This window comes from Corylus avellana, chromosome 2 (genome assembly GCF_965113065.1).
Source record: "Corylus avellana chromosome 2, dhCorAvel1.hap1.2, whole genome shotgun sequence".
In the NCBI taxonomy this organism is placed as follows: Eukaryota; Viridiplantae; Streptophyta; class Magnoliopsida; order Fagales; family Betulaceae; genus Corylus; species Corylus avellana.
In genome coordinates this window covers 32,867,612-32,887,467 of record NC_142491.1, presented here as the reverse complement: position 1 = coordinate 32,887,467, position 19,856 = coordinate 32,867,612, and the positions used below count along the sequence as shown (strand labels likewise).

Below are 19,856 nucleotides of genomic sequence, written 5' to 3'. Positions count from 1 at the left end.
AAGGCCTTTATATATAGAGAGACTATGAGTGATAAACAAGAAAGCCTAGACTAAACCCTAGAATATATAAGGCAACATAATAGAATAATATCAAATATTCTAACATCTCTCCTCAAACTCAAGGTGTAAGCTTGAGTTTGGGAACAAGAAAGGAAAATTATGATTATTATTTCTTTTTTTGTTCGTCAGAAAAGTCGCTAGAGTGGTGGACGGAGAGTGGCGGCCGGTGGTGGAGGATGGCGTCAGCTAGCTACTGATGACTGAAGGTGGTTGCTGGACCCAAAATGTTGAGACTTGAATCCATTAGGAAGGATTGGACCCAACACTTTGGGCTTGAGACTTGAATTGGAGCCTTATAGGATAGCTAAATTGGGTCGGTTTGATTGGGCCAAAATAGACCCAAACCCATGGACCATTGCATATGGTCTGACTTGAAAAGATATGAATCGGGTCTAACCCCTTGAACCGAATTAACTAATTTGGACCAGTTGGAGGAATTGACCCAGTTGGATCGGTTTAGAACCCGATGACCCACTTAAAACTGGTTTTTGGATCAGGTTGGTGATGCCTTGGATGGATCCGGAATTGACAAGTGGGCCGGTTGCATGGGCCAAAATGGCCAAAACCTTGTGGACCGTTGAATCGGGTCGGTCTGGCCCAAAAGAGACGATCCGGTTCTAACCCGTTGAATCGGGTCGAAAATATTGGATCCGAATGAGTTTGAATCCTTGTTTTTTTTTTTTTTTTTTGGATTTGACACGTGGCAAAGGCTAGGGCTAATGTGGTAGCATCTCTGGAGGACACGTGGTAGCAGGGAAGGAGGAGAAGAGTCTGGCGCGTGTGATGCATGCGCCAGATGTTGTAGCCACTCGCCACGCGTGTACCACACGCGCCAAACCCTAGCTAGGGTTTTATGGCTCGTGAGGCGCATGCATCGGACGCGCTAGGAGATGGCCGGTGCGTGGACGCGTGTGGGAGGACCTGCCAGCCCATGGTGAGACCTTCTTGGCGCGTCGAGGCGCATGGACACCTTAGGAGGGGCGTGACTCTCTGACAGAACCTTCCGGAGGCGTGTGAGGGCGCGTGGAAGCATGGATGGCTGAGATCTTTTCGAATATGGACTCAGAGGCGTTTGATTTGTCATCTGAGGAGGAACGTGTAGCTCAGGCAAGGGCAGCAGCAGCGCGTGGAGGCGCGGGTAGAAACTAGCAAAGGCGCGTTGCAGCGCATTGGTGGGCCGATGGCAGCGGATCTTCCACAAATCTGTAGATCTGTGCCTCGCAAGTATGAATCTGGGATTAATTTTCCCATATGAGGCTGCGATGAAGGCGTGGAATAGATTTTGAGTGGAAAAGGGAGGTCACCGGAGGGAGCGCCGAAAAATGTCAAAGACGTTTATTGAAGGCCAAAAGAAAGTGGCTCTGATACCATATTAAATATATTGTTGAATATATTGTAATGGAAGAATAAGAGAGAGAAGAGAGAGAGAGAGAGAGAGAGCGGAAGCTAACAATGGACTACATTGTATTATTCTCTTTTAATTGATATTGATATTGTAAAGGTCTTTATATATAGAGAGCCTATGAGTGATAAACAAAAATTCCTAGACTAAACACTAGAACATATAAGGCAACATAATAGAATAATATCAAATATTCTAACATGGTGATATATTATTCTACGGGGAAGAGTGTATTTACCTCCGCTAGATCTTTAGATCTTTAGTTAATAAGTTTTGAAGTTGTTTGTGTTCGGCTTGGTAGTTGGTAACACCACAAACTTATGTTCAACCATGAGAAGTGCTTCAAGGCTGCTCATGAAATTCCTTACTTGTTGGGGTTATCTCACATCAGTTGTTGAAGGAACTGGTGGTCAGTTTATAAGTATGAGGGAAAGGCTCAGCTCTTGAGCTAGCTATTGGGTTTGGGAGAGCCCAAGACCTCCCAACACTAGTATCAAAGCCCAAGCATACTGGCAAGTCTCGGCCCATCAGTCCACGGGAGAAACGGGTTGTCACTGCTCTGACCCAGGCCTCAATGTGTGAGGGGGAGATTGGTAGGGTTATCCAACATCGGTTGTGGAAGGGGCTAGTAGTCAGTTTATAAGTGTGAGGGAAAGTCTCACCTCTTGAACTAGCTTTTGAGGTTGAGAGAGGCCCAAGACCTCCCAACATTACTCTTGGAGGTTGGTTGTATTGCTTATAGAATTCAGCTGGGTGCAAGACAATTAATTAACTCCAAAAAATGACCCAGTCCTATTAACAGGGATCACATAAAGCGGCTTAAACACCAAACCAAAAATCACTAGGCAATGGGATGCTCGTTCTAAGACCCTTCAACCCTATCCAAATTGATATGTGCCAAATATTGCATATTTGAACCCTTTAATTTACTTTTTTTATTCCTTTAGCTGTGTTATTATCTGATGTTCTAGGTTAGTTCTGTGTCTGTAGTGTTTTGTAGGTTGCTATAGGAAAATTGCAGGATTTATGTGAAAGCTGCACAATTTGGAGAACCTGCCTACAGACCTCTGATTGAGAGCAAGGACTTAGGATCGCGTGCAGTAGCATATGCGCTCGAGCGCGGCACACACAAGATCGATCGCACTTGCGCTAGGCAGCGGCAGACGCGTTTTTCACACATTTTTAACTGGGATTCAAACTCTTGATACAAATCCAACTCGATTTATGAGATGTAATTCATACATGAGAGTCTAGGGCTCTCCCAAACCCTATATATAGACCCTTAGATCATTAGAAAAGTGGGGCTAGGGAGAAAGGAGCTCAAGCCTGAAGTTTTATATTTGTGAGTACTCATATTTTCATTATGAATTCAGTTAGTTTTGTTTTGTCTTTCAATAACGTGGGAGGCTAAACCTTCAACTAAGGTTGAAGATGAAGCCTCACTTATGATTAGCACTTTGTTCCATGTATGTATTGTTTCCCAATTTAATGGTTTAATTGCCCTATTATTTTACTTCAACGCAAATGGATTGAATAATTCTTGGATATCTTTAATGATTCAAGGATACACTTGATGATTTAAGATTATTCAATAGAATTGATTGCTTGGTTTTCTTTGTAAAAAAAATTGGATTTCCCCTGTAATTTATTCTCTAGATACAATAGATGTTTTGATAAAAACTAGATATTTTCTTCTGATTTATGGATACAGTTAATGATTTAATTAATTATTGGATTTCTTTTGTGATTTGGGTTATGAATGGATACAGGGGATGTTTTGATTAATTCTTTGAAGCAGTAGTAAAACAAACCTAAGATTTACATGTGAGAACTTTGGGAAAGATTATAGATCATGGAACTATGTTGCTATGAATTTGTGAGTGTGGATTCTGAAACCCTAGTGCTTTGTCATTAGATTACATTCATTTTAAATTGGTTATGCCTTTGATTTTTCATTCAAACAATAATCTCTCAAAATTTGGAACTAGGTTAGGGTTCAATTAATTTAGATTTAAAATTGCTTTCAAGAACGTAATTCCCTGTGGGATTGACCTTGCACTTGCAATCCATTAACTACAATTAATTCGTACACTTGCGAGTTAATATAAATTGACACAATAGTTTTTGGCGCTATTGCTGGGGAATTGTTAAATTTTTTATTCCAATTTATTTCTAAATTAGTTTAATTCTTCTACTAGTTATAATTAGGATTTTATTTTTTTTCAATTTTTATCCTTGTTTCTAATTTTTTTTTTTTTTTTTTTTAAAAAAAAAGAATAGATTTTTTTTAGTTTCTGTTTTGCAGCTCCGTATCGCATCTGCTCCTACTAGTGCGATCGATCGCAGCCTTGCTACGCTCAAGCGCCCTCGCTGCTAGAACAGTTGAATTGTGCGCACCTGCGCATGATCATCAGCTCGAGCACACCTACGGATTAGCGCACCTGCAACAGTTCTGTAGATTTTAGCCTTTTTTTTTTGTCCTTTTTCGTGATTTTTTTGTTTCTATTTGCATTAATTTCTGTTTGCAATTGTGTTTAGTTAAATTAGTATAATTTAATTTAGTTCAATTCAGTTCAGTTTTTAGTTTTGTTAGTTCCTATTTGCATGTTCGGTCATAGATCTTTAAATCTGGAGCTAACTACTTTTGATCTCGAGATTGAAAGAACGGCGAGAGAGAATCTAAGACAGCCACCAAACTCACCTACAAATTCTCAAAGTTCCGAGTCTGATTCGGAAAAGTCTACAAAGATGGGAGAACGACGTCCACCCAGGTCCCTCAAGCAACTGTTTGCACTTACTATTACCAACACACTATCATGTATAGTGCTACCAGCTGCTAATGCCACTCACTTCGATTTGAAGCCGAGTGTGATCAATTCCCTTCCTTCATTTAAAGGGTTAGAGAACGAAAATCCATATGTTCATGTGAGGTCCTTCTTGGATATGTGTGACTTTGTTAATTTGCAAAATGTCCCGGCAAAATTGGTGTGTCTTTGGCTATTTGCTTTTTCCATACATGATAGGGCGAAATCCTGGCTACTCAACAATAGGCCTGGATCCATCACCTCTTGGGAAATGCTGTAGAGCAAGTTTTACAACAAATTCTTCCCAATCTCCAAAATCAATGATCTTCGTCAACAGATCTCCAATTTCCGGCAAAAAGAGGGGGAAAGATTCACTGATAGCTGGGAAAAGTTTAAAGAGCTTACGATGAAATGCCCACCCCATGGTTTTGAGAATGAGATGACTGTTCAATATTTTTACAGAGGATTGACTCCAATGGAGTGAAACTCGCTTGAGTCTATGAATGGTGGAGAATTCTTAAATCTTATGAGGGATGAAGCCTATAAAACTTTGGATGAAATGTCCGAATGTGCACAACAATGGGATTTTCAAAATAGTTGGGATAGACAACTTCTCGCTCCCAACACGAAAGGCCTCTACGAGGTGAAGAACAATGCTAACATAAGGGAGGAACTCAAGGATCTCAGGCGTCAGTTTGATACTATGGTCCTAAACAAACCAGTGAATGCAGCGGATACTTACCAAGTTGACGCATGCGGGTTTTGTGCCAGTCCAATGCACTTCACTCAAAACTGCCCAACTCTGTCAACAGAGTACCCGATGGAGCAGGTCAATGCTTTCAATGAGTACAGAAAGCCCACAAGTGGACCTTATGCTGAGACTTACAATTCAGGGTGGTGGAATCACCATAATTTCTCTTGGAAGCAGAATCAGCCACTGAAACAGTAAGGTACTTCCACTCAAGCCCAGAATCAATTGTGGCCATCTTATCAAGCTCAGCCACCTGCTTGTCAATCCACCACTCAAGTGCCACAGCCTATACAACAATCATTGTTTGAAGACACAGTCAAGGCATTCATACAGTCAAACATCCAAACGATACAAGAGATGAAGAATACCACGATGGAGCTGAGGAATTCCACCATGACCAATAGCAGAGCTATACAAGAACTCAAGAACTTCACTCATCAAGCTATGTCAAAGATGGAAGGGCAAATTGGCCAGCTAGCCAATCAAGTGGGAGAAAGAGAAAAATGAAAGTTCCCAAGCCAACCTCTGCCGAACCCAAAAGGGCAATTTGTTATTGGGACTTCCTCAGCCTCTACTCATGGTCAGGAGCATGTGCAAGCCATCACCACTCTGAGGTCAGGAAAAAAAAGTGGATAACCAAGTGGCCATGCCTGAAGGGGCCATTGAGGCTGAAAAAGATGAGGAAAGCCAGGACAAGCATGTAGGAGATGATGGACTAGACACTATTATTCCAAGTGCTGAGGATCATCCTAGAAAGTATGTTCCCAAAGCTCCATATCTAGAGAGACTAATGGCGCCAAAGAAAAGCTCGAAGTTCGATGACATTTTGGAAGTGTTCAAGCAAGTGTAGATCAACATTCCATTCCTAGATGCCATCCAGCAAGTGCCTTCTTACGCCAAATTTCTGAAGGATTTGGTCACCATCAAGAGGAAGATGAATGTCCCTAAGAAAGCTTTCCTAACTAAGCAGGTCAGCTCTATTTTGCAATACAAGATGTCGTACCATTGCTTGCAAGATTGGTGACAACCGAGTTGAAAAAACTTTGTTGGATTTGGGGGCCAGTGTAAATCTCCTGCCATATTCAGTATATGTTCAGCTGGGATTGGGAGAGTTGAAATCCACTTCAATTACACTTCAGTTGGCTAACAGATTTGTGAAGGTCCCGAAAGGAATCATTGAATACGTTCTGATCAAAGTTGATAAGTTTTACTACCCTGTAGACTTCATCGTCTTAGATACAGAGCTTGCGGAAAATGCAGAGATTCAAGTTCCAATCATATTAGGGTGTCATTTTTTAGCTATGGCTAATGCCCTAATCAACTGTAGAACTGGAGTCATGAAGATATCTTTTGGGAACATGACAATGGAGCTGAACATCTTTGATATCAGCAGGCAGCCATTTTAATGTGAGGAGGTTAGAAGCACATGCTTGATTGAGGAGATAGTGGAGAAGACTATCAATGAACCGAATATTGAAGACCCCTTGGGAGAATGCCTTATTGCACTAAGAGGTGACTTGGACCTGGATACATTATTGGAACAAGCTGATGCCTTGTTAGACTCAATTTTTGAGATTGAGACTGAGACTGGAGAAATCACTGAGACATCATCCCCTGATCCTTCTTCATTAGTAGATGAGCCTGTCAAGCGGGAGTTGAAACCTTTACCAGACACCCTAAAGTACAAGTATCTAGATCCTACTGAATCTCTGCTAGTGATCATTGCTTCCGACTTGGATAACAATCAAGAATAGAAGCTGCTAGATGTCTTGAGAAAGCATAAAGAAGCCATAGGGTGGTCTATTGAAAACATAAAGGCAATCAGCCCAACAGTAGTGATGCATAAGATTCACCTAGAAGAAAATGCTAAAACCTCTCATGAGCCATAGAGACGGTTGAATCCGGCCATGCAAGAGGTAGTTCAAGCTAAAGTGATTAAACTTCTAGATGCGGGAAACATATACCTGATCTCTGACAGCAAATGGGTGAGTCACATTCATGTGGTGCCCAAGAAGGCAGGGATTACGGTGATCAAGAACAAGGACAATGAGTTGGTCCCAACTCGTGTTCAGTCGAGATGGAGAATGTGCATCGACTACAGGAAGCTAAATGTTGTGACAAGAAAAGACCACTTTCCTCTACATTTCATTGATCGGATGGTGGAGAGATTGGCTGGCCATGATTACTACTACTTCCTTGATGGCTACTTCGGCTACAACCAAATTCCACTGGACCCCGAAGACCAAGCGAAGACTACTTTCACATGTCATTTCAGTACGTTTACCTATCGTCGTATGCCGTTTGGGTAGTGCAATGTGCTAAACGCCAAATGTTACACATTCAAGCCCCTTGACTCGCATATGTTAATTCCTTAGCATTGTTATTTGTTTGATTTTGTGTTGTTTTATTGTTTTCAGGTTTTAAATAAAGATGCAATTAATTCCATTGATTTTAGGCTTAAAAGCACATTTTGAAAAGACCTAGAAGATATGATTAAGCTTAACCAATTATAATAGAGGACCTATATGATATAGTTGAGTTTAATCAAATAAAGGAAATGATTAAATTTGAATTTCTCTAATTTGAGTCAAAATTGAATTGTATTCAAATTTGGATTCTGAACATGTCTCAGTATTTTAACCATAAGTTTCTACTCAAATATTGTATTGAGGTGATTCTAGAGACATTGGAAAGCTAAGTCAAATTACTACAAATCATTGTGAAATAGACTTTTCCTAATTTGGACATTTACTATGCCAAAATTGTCCCGCAATGAAAGAATGCAAACCTTGATGAATCTTATTCCGATTTGTACTATGATTGCTTCATAATTTGACTAGAAGAGTGAATTATGATTTTCCTGAGTCTCTTACGGCTTCTAGGACTTTTTTGCTCCCTATAAATAGACTTAAACTTCAAGAGAAAGGTGTGCTAGTTTCAGATACAAAAATCTTCTTGGAGGCTTAGCGGAGTCATGAGCGGCTAAACCCCTTCGTAGGCTGTTGATGTAACCCTATCCAAGTACAATGATTTGATTGTATTTAATTTCTAGATTTTCAGTTTAAGCATGTTGATTGTATAACTATGAGAATTGCTACCTTTTGATTCTGTTCTTAATTATTAAATGCAATTGTTCTTAAATTCGAAAATCAATATTTGTGAAAATTCTTCTCTTTCTCAAATTTGGAAGAATACGTCACTACTGTTATTCTATGAATAAATTAGTTTTATTGGCAGGCGATGTGCCACATGGAGGTCCCTTAACCTCATAAAGTTAGAATCTTGGGAAAAGAGGTGCAGAGCTTCATGTAACTGCGGTAGCCGAACGCATGGCAGGCGCTTTGTAACTTAGAATCTCTCTCTTTCTGTCTCTGTATCTCTCTCTCGCACAGTCTTTAAGATTCATCACGCCTTCACTCTCTCTCTCTATCTCTCTCTCTAGTTCTGTTTCTCCACTAGTTCTTTCATTTATTATTTTCCTTCTTTTGGGTTGTACTACGCTTGTTGAAGTGGCGTTTATAGTAAAAGAAGGGGTTGTAGCCTGAAGGAAAGCAATTCTTATGGATTCAAGGGAGGAGAGGTATGTGGGTGTTCTTTAATTTTGTTGCTTTTGCCGTGAGTTCGTTGCTTCATCTCTGAGTAGCTTATGAAGCTTGCATTTCTTGGAATCATAATGGTGTTCTTGTTTGCTTTTTCCTTGATTTATGAGTTAAGGATTTGTGAATTATGAACAAGAACTAAGAGGACCTAACATCTTTAGGTTTTTTAACTTTTTTTTTATGATTCTATCTACTTGAGACATGAATATGAACATATTTGCTACGATTTGTAGAAATGAGCTTAATTTTTCTTTTTTATTCCCGATATATGGTTTGATCAAATTCCATTGAAATGTTTTGTATTTAGAGTGAGTCATTCTTGGATGGACTAGTCCAAGTAGGGTTTCTTGAAGGGAAATCAAGAAGTTTTTTTTTATTATTTTTTTTTAAATATATAATTCAACTTTTCTCTGTATTTTTACATTACACTCTAGGTTGGTTGAAGCCTTAGGAACCTTTTGTTTTGTTTTTTTTTTTTTTTTTTTTTTTGTCGGCAAGCCTTAGGCAACTTTATTTCTTGAAGGGAAATCAAGAAGTTATAATTCAACAGAGAAAAATTGAATTATATATTAAAAAAAAAAGAAAAAAGAAGGGAAATAACTTCTTGATTTCCCTTCAAGAAATCCTACTAGGACTATTCCATCCAAGAATAACTCACTCTAAGTACAAAACATTTCAATGGAATTTTATCAAACCATATATCGGGAATAAAAAAGAAAAATTAAGCTCCTTTATACAAATTGTAGCAAATATGTTCATATTTATGTCTCAAGTAGATAGATTACATCATAAAAAATAAAAAATAAAGTTAAAAAAACCTAAAGATGTCATGTTCTCTTAGTTCTTGTTCATAATTCGCAAAGCCTTAACTTAGAAATCAGGGAAAAACAAACAAGAACACCATTATGATTCCAAGAAATGCAAGCTTTAGAAGCTACTCAGAGACGAAGCAATGAACTCACGGCAAAAGCAACAAAATTAAAGAACACCCACATACCTCTCCTCCCTTGAATCCATAAGAATTTCTTTCCTTCAGGCTTCATCCCCTTCTTTTACTATAAACGCCACTCCAACATGCACAATACAACCCAAAAGAAGGAAAATAATAAATGAAAGAATCGGAGGAGAAACAGAACCAGAGAGAGAATGAGAGAGAAGGTGTGATGAATCTTAAAGACTGTGCAAGAGAGAGAGAGAGAGATTCTGAGTTACAAAGCACCTGCCATGCGTCTGGCTACCACAGTTACATGAAGCTCTACACCTCTTTTCCCAATATTCTAACTTTTTGAGGTTAAGGGACCTCCACGTGGAGCATCGCCTGCCAATAAAACTAATTTAGTGGTTAGTGATCCCCCACCTAACCACCAAGATGCGGTACGATTCGTCTTCCTTTAGTATAAATTATCAAATTCTTTAACAGGATACATGCAATCAATGAATACGTGTAACCCATCTTCGGTTAGCACAGACTATGTATCTAAATTACACTAAATTAAGGTGTAGTTCAATCCGTCTTCCCTAGGCATGGCCTATCACATCCTATTGATCATATATCAATTAAACCCATTATATAACCATCATCCTCATAATCATAGAAAACAAGAATGATTTGAGATCAACAAAAATAAAATACTTTGTAAGACAAGAGAAGAATTTCACAAATATTGATTTTGGAATTTAAGAACAATGCAGTTAATAATTAAGAACATAATCAAAAGGTAGAAATTCTCATAGTTATACAATCAACATGCATAAACTGAAAATCTAGAAATTAAATACAATCAAACCATTGTGCTCGGATAGGGTTACATCAATACTCCACGAAGGGATTTAGCCGCTCATGACTCCACTAAGCCTCCAAAAAGATTTTTATATCTAAAACTAAGCAAACCTTTCTCTTCCAGTTCCAGGCCTATTTATATGGATCAAACAAGTCCTAGAAGCTCTAGGAAACCCAGAAAAATCACAATTCAATCTCCCAGTCAAATTAGGAAGCAATCAGAGTACAAATCAGAATATGATTCATCCAGATTTACGTTCTTTTATTGTGGACGATTTTGGTATAGCAAACGTCAGAACTAGGAAAATCTTATTTCACAATGATTTGTAACATTTTAAGTTAGCTTTCCAATGTCTCCAGAATTATCTCAATCTGACACTTTAGCATAATGTTATGGTCAAAATACTGAGACCTATGCGGAATCCAAATTTGAATCCAATCTGATTTTGAGTCCAATTAGAGAAATTCCGATTTAATCCTTTTCTTTATTTGATTAAAGTCAACCACATCATATAAGTCCTCTATTATTATTGGTTAAGCTTAATCATATCTTCTAGGTCTTCTCAAAGTGTGCTTTTAAGCCCAAAATCAATGGAATTAATTGCATCTTTAATTAAACCTGAAAACAATAAAACAACACAAAATCAAACAAATAACAATGCTAAGGAATTAACATATGCGAGTTAAGGGGGTCGAATGTGCAACATTCGGTGTTTATCACACCCCCAAACTTACATATTGCTAGTTCCTTAGCAATACAAAACAAGAATAAAATTGAAAAACAAAAAGATAAGTCCATCTTTCTTGGGATATACGATTGCATTTAGCATATGCAACAAGCCTTTTAAACCCCTAGGTATTCCCTAGAGGACGAGTGAAGTCTCGTGACGGTTTTCCAGGAATAATACCCACAAACATTGTCATCATTATGTCATTCAAAAGAATAAAGCATCACAAAAGTAATGGTTCTCATTCATTAGCAAGCTTAAAATTATAAACTCTATCTTCAAAATTCTAAGAAATTCACAAGTCAAATTACTTACAAATGGCAGATTGAGATATACAAATTTCAATTAGTGCAAAGTGAACTAACACATAATGAGGCTTCAAAATAATTCCAATATAAATAAATTAACATCTCAGAATTTATTGAACTTCCTATCAAATGAAACAACCTAGGTATACATTTTTTTTTCTTTCTTTTTCTATAGGCTTTGCAATGCTTAACTCCCTTAAGCTTTCTAATTGACCCATGTATCGAGTGTTAAGCCAATGACTTCCAAATCAAATGGCTTTAGGGCATTAAATGTAAAGACACCCTTAAGGACTTACTAACTCGAGTCAAAAAGGCTACGAAGATAAGCAAGCCAATTTTATTAATCAACCTAAAATTCTCACTTTTTGACTCGAACACTCACTACTTAATGAGGCAAGAGGTCCAGTTACTCAGTAAAAAATTCAACTTGATTTTTTATTTTATATATATATTTATAGCATGCCAAAGTTATTCATCTAATATGTCACCCAACAAAATTCAAGACATTGAAAACAAATATAATTGGTCTCAAAATTCATACCCCACAAACATGTGCTAGTGAGCTCAAAGTAAATCTTAAATTGAAACAAGAACATATCATGTTGCCAAAATTAAGTAACAAGACTCAAAATTCATAAGTCAAAGGATCATGTATTCATAACTTTAAGCCTACCAATGAAATTCAAATCAAAATTAAAGCTCAACCACATGCTTAAGAATGACATAACAACAAAATTTGGACAGTTTTTTGTTTTTCCATACCCCCAAACTTGAATCATACATTATCCCCAATGTATGTATAGAACTGAAAAAATAAGAGTAGGAGGATAGGAATACTTGAATGAGCAGATGTGGGTATATCATACCCCCAAACTTATATGTAAAAACACATGTCCTGAAAAAGAGAGTGATACTCTAACCAAATACCAATCAAGTGCACACATTGTTGTAAAAATATAGTCAAAGAATGAAACAACAATGGATAAAATAAACCTGGATGGAGATTATGTACCCTGGTGGAGTGAAGAGTCGAGCGCACAGGGCTTGCGTTCAATATTATGAGGTATTTCTCAATTTAAGTTTGAGTTCCGAAGGATCTTACCTCGATCCTTCAAAAATCCAATCAAGCTCTTCTATCCTTTCTTCTTTATGATTATGTAGCACTCCACATGAAAGAGGATTCCTCTTAGCATCCAGAAACTGCTTCTCTCAGCTAAAAGGTCTTGATGCTCCCCATGATGATATTCAAGGTGTTTGTCCCGAACTAGTTTCATGATCAACCTCGTGTTTCTATAGGGGTTCTCAAAAACTGGGACAGCCAGGGAACTTGCCAAAAAATTGTCCACCCCAATGAAGTCCACTTCAGTAACTTCTGAATGAAATATGTCCACAATGGGGTTGTCATCAGGTGGTGGAGTACTTGAAGTGAGAGGCATAGGCTCTAGTGGGCTTATGAGAATTAAAATTAACTTAATGTGAAGGGTGATTGATTTGGTTTGTAACTAAAGTGCATGAAATTAATAGAGAATTAAATATAAGAGAAAGTGTAAGGTATTGACTTTACCTCTATCCGCACGACGATGGTTAATCATATTTAATCCAAAAATTCATTCTATGCATGTTATAAATAAACAAGAAACTACCTTCTTAAAGAATAAGCATAATTTATATTCGGTTGGCACGGATTGTCCACCTAACCACTAAGATGCGGTACGACTCATCTTCCCTAGGTATAAATTATCAAATTCTTTCACAGGATACATACAATCAATGAATAAGTGTAATCCATCTTTAGTTGGCACAGACTGTCTACCTAAATTACACTAAACTAGGGTGTAGTACAATCCGTCTTCCCTAGACATGGCCTATTAAATCGTATTAATCATATGTCAATTAAACCCATTGTATAACCATCATCCTCATAATCACAGAAAACAAGAATGATTTAACATCAACAAAAGTAAAATACTTTGTAAGACAAGAGAAGAATTTCACAAATATTGATTTTGGAATTTAAGAAGAATTGCATTTAATAATTAAGAACAGAATCAAAAGGTAGTAATTCTCATAGTTATACAATCAACATGCATAAACTAAAAATCTATAAATTAAATACAATCAAACCATTGTGCTTGGATAGGGTTACATCAACACCCCACGAAGTAGGGTTGTCGTCTGGTGGTGGAGTACTTGAAGTGAGAGGCAAAGGCTCTGGTGGGTTTCTCCATGATTGGGCTTCAAATAGAGGATCAGGAGGTGGGTCATCAACAGTTTCTCCAATGTCATCCAAGAAGAAACATGTATTCTGATCAGGTGCATTCTAGAAGGCATTGAAGATGTTCAGTCTAATCTTCATATTCCCAAAGGAGATCTTCATTATTCTGGCCCGACAATTGATATAATGCATTGGTTGTAGCATGGAAAGGACGCCCAAGCATGACAGGAATTTGCTTCTTTGGATTCGGAACCGGTTCTGTGTCCAAAACTATAAAGTCAACTGGATAGTAGAACTTGTCTACATTGATAATGAGATCTTCTACAATCCCGCGGTGTTTCTTGATAGATCGGCCAGCCAATTGCGAGACAATACTTGTCGGTTTCAATTCCCCTAAGCCTAGTTACTGATATACTGAGTACGGAAGCAAATTAATACCAGTGCCTAAGTCAAGGAGAGCTCTCCCAATCTCAGCACTTCCAATGATACATGAAATTGTAGGCACTCTAGGGTCCTTGAACTTCGGAGGAGTGTTATGTTGAATCAAAGAGATCACTTGCTTGGTAAGAATGACCTTCTTGGGGATATGTTTCCGAATATTAATCTTCTGAGTGCACAAATCCTTGAGAAATTTTGCATATGCCAGGATTTGCTTGATGGCGTCAAGGAGTGGGATGTTGACTTTGACCTGCTTGAAGACCTCCATCATGTCTTGTATCTTTTCTCCTTGCTTTCCAAAGTGGGAAGGTGCCTTGAGACACTCTGGGAATGGGACCTTAGGCTCATATGGTACCTCAGGAATGGGGGCAGATGATGAAGATGCCTCAGTGCTTACTTACTTACCCTTATCTTGATGCAGATTCTGTGGGGCATCAATTTGCTCATCCTTTTTTTCCTCCACATAATTGTCAACTAGTCTTCCACTTCGCAATGTGGTGATGGCTTGAACTTGCTTCATGTGAGCATGCTTCCTTCAACCATGTATAGTCCCCTGCGGTTGGTCACCGGTTGACTTTGAAGCTTTCCTTCGTCCCTCCTGTTGAGGGCATTGGCAAGTTGTCCAACTTGAGCTTCTAATTTGGGGATACCGCCAATTTGGGCTTCTATATTGGTGATGGACTGAGAGTGAGAATTCACTATCTGATACCCCACAAAGGGGTTTAGCCACTCATGACTCCACTAAGCCTCCAAGAAGATTTTTATATCTAAAACTAAGCACAACTTTCTCTTGAAGTTTAAGGCCTATTTATAGGGGGCAAACAAGTCCTAGAAGCCCTAGAAAACCCAAAAAAAAATCACAATTCAATCTCCTAGTCAAATTAGGAAGCAATCCTAGTACAAATCGGAATAAGATTCATCCAGATTTGCGTTCGTTTATTGTGGGACGATTTTGGCATAGCAAGCCTCCAACATTTTAGCATAAAGTTATGGTCAAAATACTAAGACATATGCAAAATCCAAATTTGAATCCAATCCGATTTTAACTCCACTTAGAGAAATTTCGATTTAATAATTTCCTTTATTTGATTAAACTCAACCACATCATATAGGTCCTCTATTATGATTTGTTATGTTTAATCATATCTTCTAGGTCTTCTCAAAGTGTGCTTTTAAGCCCAAAATCGGTGGAATTAATTGCATCTTTATTTAAAACCTAAAAACAATAAAAGTACAAAAATTCAAACAAATGACAATGACATATGCGAGTTAAGGAATTAAATCAAACAAATAACAATGACATATGCAGGTTAAGGAATTAACATATGCGAGTTAAAGGGCTCGAATGTGCAACATTCGGCACTTATCACCTATCCTACAATGATTCGTCCTATTGCGAGAGGTTATTTTTATTATTGATATTTTTGGACACAAAAAGACCACATCAATTTTTGGCCCTGTTGCCGGGGAACTGCTTAACGGTTTAGCTATTAAATTTTAAGGATTAATTTTAGCTTAATTTTTATTTTTCTGCTTTTATTTAATTTTGGGTTCTAATTTTAATTATGTTTTTTGTGTTCTATTATTATTTTTTTTGTTTCGAGTTTTTTTTCTCACTCAGGTCCATAGCTACCCTTCCCTCTGACTGCGATCAAGCGTAGATCTAGTGCGATCGAGTGCAAGTACGCACTCCATCAGGAATTCTGCAAGCTGCGCTCGAGCCCTCCACTCCTGCGGTCACACCCATCTGCGGCAATACGGTCGAGCGCACCATGCCTGGCGATAGAGTGCATCAGCAGCAATCTGCATCCAAAGTTCCAGCACACCTTTGGGCCGTTTATGAGCTTTAATTTTTTGTCGTAGTTTGTTTTTATTTTCTTTTAGTTTATGTTAGGTCGCCTTTCTTTGTCTTTGCCATTAATTACTTGCGACCTCAAAATTGAATGCACTCTTAGACAATTTAGAGCCGAAAGGAATTCTAATTTGGTAGGAGAGCATCCCCCAGAGACCATGGGTGACCCTGTGGCTTTCAAAGACCACTATCTCTCTACCACACACACTGCCCCCACATGTCTCAGGCTACCAGACATTACGGCAGCCCACTATGAGATTAAGCCAATCAATATACAAAGTCTACCATCTTTTCTTGGACTTAGCAATGAAAATCCCTATGGCTTCCTCAATGAATTCTTAACAATCTGTTCTACCATTAAATTGATTGGATTCACTAAGGCTAAACTCAAGATGCGTCTCTTCCCTTTCTCCCTCAAGAATTTCTAAAGAGTACTTCCCCATAGGAAAGACCAATGACATTAGGAGAGTTATCACTAGTATCTCCCATATGAGGGAGAACAATTCCATGAGACTTGGGAGAGACTGAGGGACCTTCTTAGATCATGCCCACACCACGCTATCCTGAAATGGCAGCTTGTGCAAAGCTTCTATGATGGCTTGACAGAGCCTCATAGACAAATGGTAGATGCATCCTGTGGGGGGACATTTATGTTAAAAAGTGAGGATGAAGCATGGGGCTTGTTTGAAAATTTGAGTAGCAATTCTGTTCATCATGCTTCCAGTAGACGTAGGGCACTTACACCTAAAGCACGAAAGGCCGATGGTCTTTTCGAAGTAGGACATTCTTCGGATGTCACTACCCAAGCTCTTGATGCTATCACTTGGAAATTAGATCAATTATTGGTTGCTGGTCTTGCTCCTAATTCTGCTCACATGCACACACGACCTGAACTATGCTCATTTTGTTCTAGTCCTATGCATCATATAAATGACTGCCCTACTATTGGAAATTATGCTAATATTTCTAATGAGCAGGTCAATTCAGCTTTCTCACAACCGGGTAATGATCTGTATTAGAATACCTACAACCCGAGATGGAGAAATCAAGCTCAATCCAATAGGCGGCCCTACCAACCTCTTTCAATATACCGGCCCCGACAGCAGCAATACCAAGCCACACCACCTCCTCGGTCAGATTATTACTTTGAGGATCGGATGCTGCAAAATGATGAGCAATTTGACCGGCAAGATGGGCGAGATAACTAGCAAGGTGGGAGAGATAACCGACAAGGTGGGCGAGCTGACGCAGACAGTGAATTCTCACTCTTAATCCATCGCCAATATAGAAGCCCGAATCGGCGGTATCACCAAATTAGAAGCTCATGTCGGACAACTTGCCAATGCCCTCAACAGGAGGGACAAAGGAAAGCTTTCAAGTCAACCGGTGACCAACCCTAGGGGACTATACATGGTAAAAGGAAACACTTCTCATTTGAAGCAAGTTCAAGCCATCACCACATTGCGAAGCGGAAGACGGGTTGACAATCATGTGGAGGAAAAGAAGGATGAGCAACTTGAGGCCCCACAGAATCTGCATCAGGACAAGAGTAAACAAGTAGCATTGAGGCATCTTCATCATCTGCCCCCACTCTTGAGGTACCATATGAGCCTAAGGTCCCATTCCCAGAGCGTCTCAAGGCATCTTCCCACTTCGGAAAACAAGGAGAGAAGATACAAGACATAATGGAAACCTTCAAGCAGGTTAAAATCAACATCCCACTCCTTGATGCCATCAAGAAAATTCCAGCCTATGCAAAATTTCTCATGGACTTGTGCACTCAAAAGAGGAAGAATCGGAAGCACATTCCCAAGAAGGTCATTCTCACCGAGCAAGTAAGCTCTCTGATTCAGCATAACACTCCTCCAAAGTTCAAAGACCCTGGAGCGCCTACAATTTCATGCGTCATGGGAAACATTGAGATTGAGAGAGCCCTCCTCGACTTAGGAGCTAGTGAAAATCTGCTTCCATACTCGGTATATCAGCAACTAGGTTTAGGGGAACTGAAACCGACAAGTACTGTCATGCAATTGGCTGACCGCTCTATCAAGAAACCCTGCAGGATTGTGGAAGATCTCATTATCAAGGTGGACATGTTCTACTATCCAGTTGACTTTATAGTTTTGGACACAGAACCGGTCCCAAATCCAAAGAAGCCGTTTCCTGTCATCCTTGGGCGTCCTTTCCTCACCACAGCCAATGCATGCATCAATTTCCGGACCACAGTAATGAAGATCTCCTTTGGGAATATGAAGATTAGACTGAACATCTTTAATGCCTTCTAGAATGCACCTGATCAGAATAGATGTTTCTTCTTGGATGACATTGGAGAAACTATTGAAGACCCTCCTCCTGATCTTCTATCTGAAGCCTCATCATGGAGAAACCCACCGGAGCCTATGCCTCTCACTTCAAGTACTCCACCACCTGATGACAACCCCACAAGGGACATATTTCATTTAGAGGTGACTGAAGTTGATTTCATTGGGGTGGAACATATTTTGTCAAGTTCCTTGGCTGCCCTGGACCCTCTCAGAGACAAAAGGTTGACCAGGGAACAAATTCGGGACAAATACCTTGAGTCCCACCATGGGGAGCCTCAGGACTTTTCAGTTGAGAGAAGCAATTTTGGGATATTAAAAGGAGTCCTCTTCCTTGTGGAGTGCTACATGATCTTAAAGAAGAAGGGATGGAAAAGCTTGAATGGACTTCTGAAGGATCGAGGTAAGATCCTTCGGGACTCAGAATTACATTGAGAAATACCTCATAGGATCGAGCGCAAGCCCTGTGCTCTCGACTCCTTACTTCACTAGGGTACATGATCTCCATCCAGGTTTATTTTATCCATTGTTGCTTCATTCTTTGATTATATTTTTACAAAAATGTGTGCACTTGATTTGTATTTGGTTGGAGTATCACTTTGTTTTTCAGGAAATGTGTTTTTGCATTCAAGTTTGGGGGTATGATATGCCCACATCTGCTCATTCAGGTACTCCTATACTCTTGATCTTATTCTTTAGTTCTATATATACATTAGGGACAGTGTATGATTCAAGTTTGGTGGTATGGAAAAAAAAAAAAGCACGGTCCATTATCGTTGTTATGCCATTCTTAAGTATATGGTTGAGCTTTGATTTTGGTTTGAATTTCATTGATAGGCTTAAAGTTATGAACACATGATCATTTGACTTAGTAATTTTGAGTCTTGTTACTTACTTTTGGCAACATGAGATGTTCTTGTTTCAATTTAAGATTTACTTTGAGCACACTAGCACATGTTTGTGGGGTATGAATTTTGAGACGAATTATGTTTGTTTTCAATGTCGTGAATTCTGTTGGGTGACATATTAGGTGAATAACTTTGGCATGCTATATATATATATAATCAAGTTGAATTTTTCACTGAATAACCGGACCTCTTGTCTCACTAAGCAGTGAGTGTTCGCGTCAAAAAGTGAGAATTTTGGGTTGATTAATAAAAATAGCTAGCTTTGCTTCGTTGCATTTTTTACTCGAGTTAGTAAGTTCTTAGGGGTGTCTTTACACCTAATGCCCTAAAACCATTTGGTTTGGGAGTCATTGGCTTAACACTCGATACCTGGGTCAATTAGAAAGCTTAAGGGAGCTAAGTATTGCAAAGCCTGCAAAAAAAAAAAAAAAAAAACCAAAAATTGCCTTGGTTATTTCATCTGATAGAAAGTCCAATGAGTTCTCAGATGTTGATTCATTCATATTGGAATTATTTTGAAGCCTCATGATTATGTGTTAGTTCACTTTGCACTAATTGAAACTTGTTATATCTCAATCTGCCATTGGTAAGTGATTTGATTTGTGAATTCCTTGAAATTTTGGAGATGGAGTTTATAATTTTAAGCTTGCTAATGAATGAGAACCATTATTTTTGTGATGCTTTATTCTT

The 19,856-nt window shown here is 38.8% G+C and overlaps 2 protein-coding genes and 1 non-coding gene across 3 annotated transcripts; 2 read left to right on the top strand and 1 right to left on the bottom strand.

Moving 5' to 3' along the window:
• Positions 1-4,588: 4,588 nt before the first annotated feature.
• LOC148587653 (small nucleolar RNA R71) lies at positions 4,589-4,695 on the bottom strand. The gene has a single exon (XR_015911613.1). It is a non-coding gene; the product is annotated as a small nucleolar RNA R71 (small nucleolar RNA).
• Positions 4,696-4,765: 70 nt separating this feature from the next.
• Positions 4,766-5,215, top strand: LOC148587652 (uncharacterized). Its single transcript, XM_088512742.1, has one exon. It carries the CDS (start codon positions 4,766-4,768, stop codon positions 5,213-5,215), a length of 450 nt encoding a protein of 149 aa, XP_088368868.1.
• An 11,342-nt stretch (positions 5,216-16,557) lies between these two features.
• Positions 16,558-16,956, top strand: LOC148587651 (uncharacterized). The gene has a single exon (XM_088512741.1). The coding sequence runs from the start codon at positions 16,558-16,560 to the stop codon at positions 16,954-16,956; it is 399 nt and encodes a 132-aa protein (XP_088368867.1).
• Positions 16,957-19,856: the final 2,900 nt, after the last annotated feature.

Bases quoted from the DNA above. Each gene is read 5' to 3' on its own strand.
- LOC148587652 (XM_088512742.1), top strand. From the start codon at position 4,766: ATGAATGGTGGAGAATTCTTAAATCTTATGAGGGATGAAGCCTATAAA.
- LOC148587651 (XM_088512741.1), top strand. From the start codon at position 16,558: ATGGTAGATGCATCCTGTGGGGGGACATTTATGTTAAAAAGTGAGGAT.